The sequence below is a fragment of the Paroedura picta genome, chromosome 5, assembly GCF_049243985.1.
Source record: "Paroedura picta isolate Pp20150507F chromosome 5, Ppicta_v3.0, whole genome shotgun sequence".
In the NCBI taxonomy this organism is placed as follows: Eukaryota; Metazoa; Chordata; class Lepidosauria; order Squamata; family Gekkonidae; genus Paroedura; species Paroedura picta.
Window position 1 is genome coordinate 111,865,307 of NC_135373.1, and position 12,364 is coordinate 111,877,670.

General features: G+C 48.0%; 1 protein-coding gene across 5 annotated transcripts in view; it reads left to right on the top strand.

Annotated features, from left to right (window-relative positions):
- Nucleotides 1-1,149: 1,149 nt before the first annotated feature.
- Nucleotides 1,150-12,364, top strand: part of DENND5B (DENN domain containing 5B) — a 136,433-nt gene continuing 125,218 nt past the window's right edge. The window contains exon 1 of one of the 5 annotated variants that reach the window (XM_077339915.1): nucleotides 1,150-1,300. Coding sequence is in view for 4 of the 5 variants with exons in the window: in XM_077339911.1 (XP_077196026.1) it covers nucleotides 3,486-3,606 (121 nt within the window). In the remaining variant the exon portion in view is untranslated. Of the gene's footprint in view, nucleotides 1,301-3,232; nucleotides 3,607-12,364 lie in introns of those variants that run through there. The other 4 variants (XM_077339911.1, XM_077339912.1, XM_077339913.1 and 1 more) reach the window with 4 other exon arrangements.

Sequence of the window (12,364 nt, forward strand, 5' to 3'; positions counted from 1 at the left end):
CTTTAAAAATCAATACACATAATAAAGCTCAAGTTGACAACTCCTTACCTGATTAGCCCTTCCTGGGGGTATGCCAACAATAGGGAGAGAGCACTTTCTCAATGAGGGCCAATCAGTTCAAATTGGCCCTCATTGAGGCAACTTACTCCCTGCCTGACTGGCCTTCCCTGAAGGTGAGCCACCAATAGAGAGAGAGCACCCAATTAGGGCCAATTATGGGGCTTATCTCTCATCTTCTTCCTGCTGCTTGCTGGATGGAAGAGATGCTGACCTCTCTAAAATGCTCTGCAGCTGGTAAGTTGCCCCATCCTCAGCTCTTCCTGCCCTCCATTTTCCCCAGGCAAGAGAGGGAAGCCAGCTGCTTCCTCTGTTAATCTCAGGTTTCAGCTCTCTGCTGGAAAGAAGCACAGATGAGCTGACACAGGAAGGCAGGGAGAATCAAGAGAAGGTCCACAACTCAGGCCTCCCAGCCTCAAGCTAATATAGGCTGTCATCAGCCTCTCAATCCTCACTCTGTGATGACTCACAGTTTTATGCAGTCAGCAACTGTCTTGCTAATGTGGTATGATGCCTTTTAGACTGGAGCTCTCTTTCAGCCATGGCATTGCTTAATTGGCTCAGTAAACCAGGTGGGCTGACAGGGAGCTGCAGCTGGAGGCTAAGCAGAGGACTGAGGAGCTCCTGCAACAACTTTGCCATCTAAGCCCTGGTTTGTTTGCAGCTCCATTCCCTCTTGCTGGTCAGAGCTCTCTGCCTGTTGAACATCAGGCTGGGCTAAGATCTCATCCAGCTGAGTCAAGAGCCTTTAATAACCTGGGCTCACAATACCTCCCATTGGCCCTGAAGCTGGTCATTGGACCTCCAAAGTTGTTGCATGATAGGCTGTAATTGGGAGAGTGCCCAAGGAGGGCCAATCAAGTATAGAGTGAGTTGTCTGAATGCAATTTGAACTGATTAGCCCTCATTGGGAAAGTATTCAGTCCCTATTGGTAACACTCCCCCAGAAAGGGCCAATCAGGTAAGGAGTGGGTTGCCAACTTGAGCTTTAAGACCAATCAGTGTTATCTTCCTATCTACACCCAATTTGAACTGATTAGCACTCATTGACAGTGCTCTCTCCCTACTGGCAACACTCCCACAGAGAGGGCCAGTTAGTGCTCTCTCCTTATCTTCATGCAATCCAAATGGATTGGCCCTCATTGAGAAAGTAGTCTATCTGCAAGCAATTTGAACTCATTGGCCCTCATTGGGACAGTGCTCAATTCCTATTCGTGGCATACCACCAGGAAGGGTCAATCAGGTAAGGAGTGAGTTGTCAACTTGAGCTTTATTATGTTTAATGAAGTGATGTTTAGTGATGATCTGGCTCTCATAACAAATGACTTTAGCACTTCTGGATAATGGTTAGAATGCTAATCTAAGATCTGGGAAAATCCCCACCCTGCCAAGAAGCCTTTAAGGGTGACTTTGGGCCAGTCACATACCCTTGGCCTAATCCTCCTCACAGGGCTGTTTTTGTTAGGGCAGTATGGAGGCAAGAGAAATAATGTTAGCCACTTCATACTCCCCATTGGAGGAATGGCATGGTACAAATGAATTAAACGAACCCTAAACTCAATTTAGAAATTATACTTAGGATGGTGGGAGATTTCATACATTTAAAATAATAAATTAGTTTTTAACTGTCTATTGCTTTTAAAACCATGTATGCATGCGTTTTTACATACTTTTAACCTCCCCGAGACTGTTGGCAAATGTAATTCTCTTCTTCCCCATTTTATTTTCACAACCCTGAATTAGACCAAAGTCTAATGGCACCTTTAAGACCAACAAAGTTTTATTCAAGGTGTGAGCTTTTGTGTGCATGAACATTTCCTCAGACAATGAAATGTCTGACAAAGGGTACATGTGTAACCCTTTCTAATTGGGGGTGGAGGAGTTATAAATCAATAAAAGACAGCACCTTTATGGGTTGATAAGATGTGAAACTGCTTCAAAAGTAAAAGCATTCCAGATATTCAAGAGTTTTCAATGGAACTATATACATTTATCATAAACCCCAGAACTGCACAATGAGATGTAGAACAAAATCACAATGGCTATAAATGTAGCAACATAAATAGGGACAGAATCTTTAGTGTCCTTCCAACAGGGCTCTCAGAACAGAGCTAGTCCTAACACAAAAAAAGAGAAAGTCCAGACTTTAACTTCAAGATATACATGGCTGAGGCTTCTAGTCGGCTTCTTCAACGGTTCTTGCCGTTGCTCTGGAGTTCTCTGTCTGGTTTAGGCCGCCAGAGGAATTAGCATGTCCCCCTCAATCAAGCTCTGGGCCTTCTCTCTCTCCTGCTGCGGGGCAGACTGACTCAGGGGGAAAGAGCCTTACTCATACCCTCCATCACAACTCAGTTTAAAAGGGGGAAAGGGGAAATCCTAAGGTGCAACCTCTCCTTGGCTGTTTAGCCCCATCACATACCTGCAAAGGATTTAGCAGCTTTCCCTCAGCCAAGCTCTAGGCCTTCTCTCTACTGCTGCAGGGCAGGCTGACTCAGGGGATGGGGCTTTTGCAGCTAATACTAGGTGAACTACTTAACCACCAGCCCATGCCTTGGCTCCCTAGGCCTAACTCTTTAATGAAAATCTTAAAACAAAATGACATGGATTTAAACATGCCCACGAAATCTCACACCTTGATTAAACCTTTGTTGGTCTTAAAGGTGCCCTGTCGCTCACCCCTGAAAGAACAAAGTTTGAGAACAGTGGTGGGCATCTTTAATTCAGGGTATAATCTTTTGTGTGTGTGTGTGTGTGTACCTGACGAATTACAGCCTGCCTTGGAAAAACTGGCGCGGAAATCTCCCAAGTCTCCTGGCGGGGATTTGAACCCGGGTCTCCCAGATTATATTTGAACGCCGGTCTTAGAAGCGCGTGGGGCCAGACGACGGGGGTTGCAGAACTGTAACAGAGATGTCCCTTTTAAACCCTTTTAGTTATGTTTTAAACGTGATTTTATACGTCGTGAGCCGCCTCGACCCTGCTGGCGGGGAGGAGCGGGCTAAAAATCATCAAAGTATAAATAACTGGCATAGTGAATTGTTATTATTTCTTTACTGAGCTGTTTGCCCCCGCTTCTCTCCGCGACGGAGACCCAAAGCCCTTCCCTCGCCTGGCGCCCGGGGGATTTAAATGTGCCGCCGAGGGGGCGGGGCAGACGGCGGCCGGTGCCCTCCTTCGGCGGTGGGTGGAGGAGGAGGGCTGGCTGGCTGGCTGGCTGGCTGGCGTCGAGCGCCGGCTGCAGCCTCAGTTGACCGAGAAGCGCCGCCGCTCCAGCGCCCGCAGCAGGCAGGCAGCGCGTCGGCCGAGCGCCCTGCGGAGAAGGAGGCCGCCCGCCCGCCAGCCAGCCAGCGATGGGAGCGCCGCGGCTGCCCCTGCTGCTGGTGCGTTAGGGGCAAGTGCGGCGCGGACGTCCGGCTGGCGCAGGAGGGATGAGCGGGAGCGCGGTGCCCCCCGGGCCCGGCTCGGGCTCGGCTCCCTGCCGCTTCGCCCACTACTTCGTGCTATGCGGGATCGACGCCGACAGCGGGCTGGAGCCCGACGAGCTCGCAGGTGAGCGAGGCGAGGAGAGGGCGGGAAGGAAGGCGGGCGGGCAGACTTAGGCAGGCAGGCAGACGGGGGTCCCTCCACCCCCCCCCCCAGCTGCCCTTTCCCCCCCGCCTCCCCCCAGCGCCGCCTGCTGGCTTTCGGACTCGGATTGCCTGTGCTCAGCCTCCCCGGAGCCCCCGGGGCTTATGCTTAGGACCCTCCGGTGTTGCATTGCCTCTTGCAAAGCCCCTGCGCGCGGCCAGCGCCGCCGCTTTCCCCTCACAGTGGAGGGCGGGGGAGAGAGAGAGCGAGGGCGCCGCTGGTTCTGGCCCCTTTGGGCTCGGGGCGGCTGCAAGGCCCGCGCAGGCAAACGGCGAGGCTCCCTGGTCAGGCCGCGGCGGCTCTGCGCCTTTATGCCGGGCGCTCCCTCCCCGCGGCAGCTGCGGAGAACAGACCGGCTGCTGCTGGGGGGGGGGGGAGAGAAAGGAGACCCCCGCGTCGCTTTGCCGCCTTCCCGGCCCCCTTTTCCCGAAAGCGGCTCCTTGACCGGTGCAGCTCCCCCGTCTCAGTGGAGCAGGCGGGGACGGCGAGCAAGCCCTGCCGCGGTTTCTCTTTCCTTTGCCCCCCCCCCCAATTGTGGGACCCCCAACTGCAGCGGCGCCGTCTTGGTGGTGTCATTGTCAGAGCGGCCACGTTTCGGTGCGGGCTGCTTTGCCTCAGCTTAGGTTTTCCCCTCCTCCTCCTCCTCCTCTCCCCCCCCCCTCGCCCTTGTGAATGGCCCGTGATCTCATCCTGCCGGGCTGGCGTTACAAAGGTCTTGCCGGCCGGCTCGGGGCGGTTGCAATCGCCTCCCCGGGGAAGAAGCCGCTGCTCGGCCGGGTCCAAAGAGCAGCGACGCAGCCTTTTGTAAACTACGAGGGGGAGGGGGGGGTGTCCGGCCTGCTCTGGCGGTCGGGGGTTTGGTGGCGGGGTTGGGACCGGCTACCGTCGACGCATAGACAGCCCAAGTGTGAACTCCGCGGCCATGCCAGGGGAGCAGCGATGCTAATAAATATTTCAACGTGTGGCTGTAGCCTGCGCATGAATCTTTAAGCCAGTGGTTCTCAACCTTCCTCGTGTCGTGACCCTTTAATAATGTTCCTCATGTTGGGGTGACCCCCAACCATAATGTTATGGAAGTGTTTTTTCACAGAAATTAAGCTGAAACTGAGCAATGGCGTGAAGATCCATTGTTCATGGTTGTAGATAAATTGGGTTTTTTCCAGGGTTTCTCAGTTCAGTTCTGCCTCATGTCCCACCATGCCGATCTCGCTCTTTTCTACTGCTCCAGACAGACAACGCTGTGTCTCGATCTACCTTGCAAGGCTGTTGTGTGGATGGCGCCCTCCCTAGCCAAGCTGCTTCCCCTCCAACCCTCAGGTTGAGAACCACTGTTTTAAGCAGAAGCATGCATTGGTGGGGAAGTGTGTAAATAGACGGCATAAAATATATAACAGCCTTAAAAATAAGGAGGGGACAGAATGTCTATAACTTACTAATGTCCGCCATGCACAGTCACATACCTCAAAAGATATTTTGCCATTTCCCCCTGTGTGGGGCTGAGAGAGCTCTAACAGAACTGCTTTGCAAGAACAGTCCAAAGAGTACTGTGACTGGTTCAAGGCCATCCTTTTGGTTGCATGTGGGGAATCAAACCCAGTTTCTCCAGGTTAGAGGTTACGTCTTTTAACCATGCAGACTCTCCAATATGACAATAGGTATCATAAAACAATTAAGAGATATGGGCCCTTTGTGCGGGTCATGTAAAAAGGAAGAGAAAAGCAGCTAAGCCCTGCATTGTTGCATTTTGAACAAAACCCTTTTTAGGTTGGGCTATGCAGGATCTGAGAAAATAGCTCTTGTGGACGGACTGTCAGTTTAGCAACCCCCAATATCCTCTCTTCCACAGCGACTTGTAACGTGGTGATCATTAGAGGGTTGAGCTAGAATCTGGGAGACCCCTGGAGACTTACTGGGTGTCTTGGGGCAGGTCACACATTCTCAGCTTAACCTACCATGCAGGGTTGTTGTTAAGAAAACGTAGAGGAGATGAAACCAATGTTGGAAACCTTTTAGAAGTCCCCACTGGAGGCACCCCAAAGGTCATCTAGTCCAGCTCCCTGCACAATGCAGGAAATAAACATCTACCTACCTCCCCCTCAGGGACCCTAGTCCAGGGGTAGTCAACCTGTGGTCCTCCAGCTGTCCATGGACTACAATTCCCATGAGCCCCTGCCAGCAAATCATGGGAATTGTAGTCCATGGACAGCTGGAGGACCACAGGTTGACTACCCTTGCCCTAGTCTATGTCCAGAGGAAAGCAAAAAAGATGGGGTATTAGTATATACGTGGATGCAGTTCTGTGGCATGCTCATTTCTTTCAATTGGTTAGCTGAATGCTGTGACAATTTGCGTGTGAAATTATCAAAACGGCGCTCTCGCAGTCCCACTCCTAAAGTCCCTTGTGCAGCTTGGGGGCAAGTGGCCGTGTGTGTAATATATCTTTCCACAATCTCTCTCTGCATGAGAGGGTGCATGTGAAAGAGAAGCCGAGAGAGAGGTTTATAACGTCTACCAAGCCCAGCTTGGACTGGCCTATATGAGGCAATCGCTGTACGCCGATAGGCTAAATGTTGCGTCTTGTAGTAGAGAAAAAAAAATCTGCATTACCATCAGGAGTGGTTAAATGATTTCAGGGGCCCCGTAGCACCACAGCTAGTTTAAGGTTTCACAGGGCCCTAGCAGAAGACTACTGCAGCAGGAGCAGCCAGATGGGGTCAGTGAAGCCTCCCACAATAGAAAGGGGTATCAATTCTAACGTCCTAAAAGGGGGAAGAGAGAGGCTACAGCCTTGATTCATGGGGGGGGGGGGAGGCACCATGCAGGGCCCGTGGCATGTGATGCATATGTTACATAGATAAACTGGGCCTGAGTACGATTACTTAAACACAGAGAAACATTGATCATATTTAAATGTGGCTCTATCTCCCTGAATTCTTTGTTTTCCTAAAGTTGAGGGTGAAAATATTCAGAGTGGATGAATCACAGGTAAGTAAACATGCGGAAAATAGCTCTGTGACAGACTTGGTATCGGACCAAGTTTTTTTTATACTTTTATCTTTAGAAAGTGAAGACAAAAAACTCTCCCTTCTGCCATAACCCCAACTTAATTGCGCGTTATTATTTGTTGGATTTGGAAGGAAGAACTGAGAAGAAGGCCTTCGTAAGATTTCGTTGGTCTCTTACACTGGTGAACTGTTTTTGTTTTCAGTAGCAGGAGAAGAGTGTCTTCTGATTTTAAAATAGCTGCTGTCAGTGACACGCTGAAAGATTAACCCAATTTAAATTCCTTTTAGGAGAGCTTGCTTGCGGATCTGGTAAATGTTTGCCTGCTTGCAGTGCGAAAACATTCTAGGCTTGTAAAAAAGAAATTCATAGTTATTTTATTTATTATGGGCTGGGATTTATATTCTGCCGTATTGGGCAATTTAGAGCAGATTACTTGTGTCTGGTAATCTGCATGCATCCTTTGCTTTCTTGCATGCACAGGGAAATGCTGATCATCACTTTGGGATTGGGAGTCAGATCTCCTCCAGGCCAGACTTCCTAGAGATTCTGTTTTTTTTTTTTTGTGGGGGTGGGGGCATCATCTGGATGTGGAATTGGGATCACAGGGTGGGCAGGTAGTTGTGAATTTCCTGCATTCTAAAGGGGTTGGACTAGATGACCTTGGTGGGACCTTCCGACTCTGTGATTCTGTGATAAGCTGTTTTGTGTAACTACGGGTTAAAGTTTCATGAAAGATTAATTGGATATAAACGAAATAAATAAATTTGTGCCCCCTACAGTAGGTACAAGCAACCTGCATTATGTTGCTATTATAAAATCAGAGTCCAGTGGCACCTTTAAGACCAACAAAGATTTATTCAAGGCGTGAGCTTTCGAGTGCAAGCACTCTGTCTCAGACTATGGGCGGTATAAATATCCAAATAAATAAATAAATCATAACAGTGGGAATATATAAGCAAACGTTAATCCTGTTACACTCGTAAACTGTGTCACAGCATCCAAATACAGCCACATGATAATTCTTTGCTAAACCTTTGACTCCATAGTGACAACAGTTTCAGAAACACAACTCATCCTGGATCAGGGTGGCCAGATTTTTTCAGGGCTTGTTTCTGGGAGGGAACGTTGCCATTTCCCTCCCCCTGCCTATAATATCACGGGGCCTTTGAAATGATTGCAGCCAACGCAATATGTAACTCTTAATACAAATACATAATTGGGCATTAATTTTTAATGCACGAATTTAATATTATCTGCGCATCAGTAGCAAAGCTGTTCTGTACTTCTTGTTTTGCTCTCCACCCGTAATTGGTATCTCCGTATCAATTGCTGTGTCTGGATGGGCTTCTGCTTGCATACAAACTTTTCTCAGAAACAAAATCCTGCCGGCTCCTGTAACTGAAGGTGTACCAACTTTGATTTGCATAATATGACCTTTGGGAGTTTTTCAACTGGAGTAATTTCCAGTTCCTCTTTCTGAAAATAGCTGCACTTACAAGCTGGTGTTGATTAGGATGGTTTTGCTGCCTTCGAGTGTGAATGTGCTGACTGCTGTTCTCAAGAGCTGTAAAAAGTAAATTTGCAAATGTACACAGCAGCTGCATCTGGGGAAGAAACAGCTGCCTTTTGAATGTTAGCCTTGTCTTCAAATATTTTTTTTTATCAGGGTTGCGTTGTTGTTAACTGCATCTGACATTGGTCATTCTGCCTACATTTCTACCCTTGAACAACCCTGTGAATAGGATTGTCAACCTCTAGATAGCACCTGGAGATTTCCCAGTATTACAGTAGATCTCCAGGTGACCAAGATCAAGATTCCTTGGAAAAAATGGCTGCTTTTGAGGGAGGTCTTCTTGACACTGTATGGACCCATGGAGGCCCCTCCCCTTTCCAAACTCTCCTGCTCTGACTTCCCCCTTGAAATCTCCACATATCTCCCAACCTGGAAACAACGTTGGGATTTGCTCCTAATCATACTTTTGTCAAAAAACCACTCCTGATACCTTTGTTGTGCCAAAGTCACTTCTGGTTGACATCACATCACATGGTCCTCCCCGCCCCCCTCACCCCCCATCGGCAACACAAATAGACCTGCCAACCGTGCATGTAAGATAGGTAAGGTTGAAATTGCTCCATGGCAGAGTTGGATTCAAATCAGAGTCCATCCCTTTTAATTGCCTTGCCAAGATGGCTGTTAATTGTGCCTTCATCTGTTGCTTGGTTCTGTCCAGTGGAGGCATCATGTTTTGTGTTTGGATATTTTGTTTGGGGATTCTCCGTCCTTACAAGAGCAAACATCTTCCAAGTCAGGTGGGAGGATCTGGTCAGGGTGGCTTCATCAGAGCACTTGGTCCATCTTGGCCTTCTGGCATCACTACTTTGTATTGCATCACAATCTACTTCAAGGGACTTGAAGAAGTTGGTGGCTGCACAACATGCGAGAGGGGGCGCTGGATCCCTTTTGAGGTTGCTCCAGGGAGTTGTTGGGTCATGGTGTCCATGAACGCACGTGCTCCTCCCTTTGGAAGTGAGGCGGGTGGCAATCAGGGGCAGGGCTTCTTGAGTAGTGTCATCTTGCTTGTAGAATGCTCTTCCCTTTGATGCTTACCTGTCTCTTTTTCCTAAATAAAGTGTGGCTGATGCCATTCTGGAGGATGGAGCCCACCTTGGGACATGCTGCACACACTCCGTTGTGTGCCTGATACCAATGAGAGTAGGCGGGTCTTGGGAATCCATTGAACATTTCTTTTCAGAAAGGGAATTTTAGAGTTACTGAATCTCAAGAGCAGTTGAGTTAATCAGACTGCTGTGGCCTTTCTTGGTGTTATGTTTCCAGTATGAGTGACTTTTAAAATGCTTTTTAATGCGTTGACTGTGAGCTTCCCTGAGATGCATTCTTGGTTGGTTGGCAGGGTATCAAATTTAGAGTGTATGAATGAATAAATAAAACTTTAGTTGATGAATTGGCTGGACAAAAATCGATGGACTGAGATTCAAGGGCACTTCTGTTTGCTTGCAAGCTGTTTTGGCTCCGGGGCTTAATTTGAAAGGGAATTTCGAAAACAAGGATTGAAAATGATATGTGGCTGTTTTGACTAAACTGAGTCTGGTTTGTAATAGCGGCATACAAAAACCAACTCTTCTTCTTCAGTTATATCAGGGCCATCTCAGCCTCACCTCCCTCACAGGGTGCCTGTTGTGGGGAGAGGAAAGAGAAGGTGAATGTAAGCCGCTTTGAGACTCCTTCGGGTAGAGAAAAGCGGCATATAGGAACCAACTCTTCTTCTTCAGTAATATCAGGGCTCTCTCAGCTTCACCTCCCTCATAGGGTGTCTGTTGTGGGGAGAGGAAAGGGAAGGTGAAAGTAAGCCACTTTCAGACTCCTCTGGGCAATGGAAGGTGGGGTATAAAAACCAATTCCTCCTCCTCCTGAAAGCTCCATGTTAATTACTCCTTGGGTGAACATCTATAAAAGCAAGAAAAAGAGCAAATAGCAATGTGGAATCTTCTGTTTATTTCACTGATGCGGCCTCTTGTCCCCAAAGAGCTCAGAGCACGTGGTCTATGATCCAGCCACTGCTTCTGGTCAGAACGGCTCAATTGCAGCGGTAGAACTGTGCCATGTGCCTTCAGGGGGCTTCTGCACCAACCTGAGACTGATTTATTAGGACACGAACCTTTGCAGCAAAGGGGCTGCTTTATCAGATAGTATTAAATGGTCCGCTGGCTGCATTACTGTGAAGGCTTAGCAAGGAGAGGAGAACTAAAGACAAATAAGGACATGCAGCACATGAATTTAGGCTTAAAGTGTTTGCTGGAGCAGCGAAGGATGGGTGGAATGCCATTGCTGCAGCACCCGGTGGGATGTTAGCGGGAGAACAGTTTTATTTAGAATCATAGAATCATAGAGTTGGAAGGGGCCATACAGGCCATCTAGTCCAACCCCCTGCTCAACGCAGGATCAGCCCTAAGCATCCTAAAGCATCCAAGAAAAGTGTGTATCCAACCTTTGCTTGAAGACTGCCAGTGAGGGGGAGCTCACCACCTCCTTAGGCAGCCTATTCCACTGCTGAACTACTCTGACTGTGAATTTTTTTTTCCTGATATCTAGCCTATATCGTTGTACTTGAAGTTTAAACCCCTTACTGCATGTCCTCTCTTCTGCAGCCAACGGAAACAGCATCCTGCCTCCTCCAGGTGACAATCTTTCAAATACTTAAAGAGGGCTATCATGTCCCCTCTCAACCTCCTTTAACAAGTGTTGTTAGAGATCAGTAAAATGGGCCATTTCTTTTAAAAGGACTGATGTAACCTTCAGTTACTCTTTGAAAGCAAACGCTGGCAGGGGCTCATGGAAATTGTAGTCCATGGACATCTGGAGGACCACAGGTTGACTACCCCTGCTTTAGGTGGATGCTGCCTAGAAGAAGGGGGAGATCACTACCCTGCAATCTCCATTGGTTTCTATGCTTGGGATGAAAGGCCCAGCTTGGGTTAGATTTGCTCCCCCCCCCCCAATTCGCCTGTACATGTTCTGTGGCGAAACTGTGGCTTTCCAAATGTCCATGGACTACAACTCCGATGAACCCCTGCCAGCATGTGTTGGCAGGGGCTTATGGGAATTGTAGTCCATGGACATTAGGAGAGCCACAGTTTGGCGACCTTTGTTCTTTACTGTTCCCCTAAGCTTGTCACTTAGTTTGCAGAGAAGAGGCCCCTTGATGCTAATGTCCTTTGCTTGTGGGGAAATGTGTTCTCATCCTCTGTCCTTACTCTGAACCTTGTCCTGCTTCAAATACTCTTTGAAAGTAATTTCTTTGTGCACGTGTGCCGTTTTGCATTTTAAAGTCCTGTTTTTCAGCAAAGTTATTTGATGTATTTGTTGGCAACCACCACCTTGCTTACCCTTTCTGGTATCTGAAGGGCAGTTTATGTGCGGATGACGTTTGTATCAAACAGTTCCCAGTAAACAGTCCCATCCAAATAGAAAATGGATGCTTGGTTTCACATTAACATTAACATGGGGGGCCTCCGGAGCTGTAATTGTGGTAAAATCCTTCCTGAGAACATGGCTTGAACATTAGAAAAGCTACAGTCATATATTACATAATATTTCAAGTAGTATGCCCTTTGAACTTCAGAATGAAGGCATTCCTTCCTTGGGAGCGGAGGGACAAAAGATGGCTTTCCAGTTGATGTCCAAAATATTTTACTGCAGATACATCTTGAAAATGAAAACACAGAAGCTGTATCTGAGTTTTGCTTGTAAAATTTGATTGGGAAGGATGGGGGAGGGAAGAATACATATAGAAAGTATAATTACAATTATACTGACCTCATGAATGTCCACTGTCTTGGGTTGGATCCTTTTAAAATACATATAAATGTGAGGAATGGAATGATTTGCTGGTATTGATTATTCTCCCTCCCACCAAAAAACCCTTGGGAACAGAGTTGGATATGGCTCAGGGTGTTTCTTCTTGAAGGGAAAACAGCAGTGAGTATCCATGAAGGAGTTTGGATGCCTGTGGTGAGATTTCTACCAGTTTCTCTTTTCTTTCCTGGAGCTTCTCAGTCCACTGTGTTCTGAAGCATCCTTCCTTCCCCCTCCAACACCCAGGAGCAGATTTTTTTAAAGGGTGCTCTCTGTTCCATAAACTTTCCATTCAAGCTT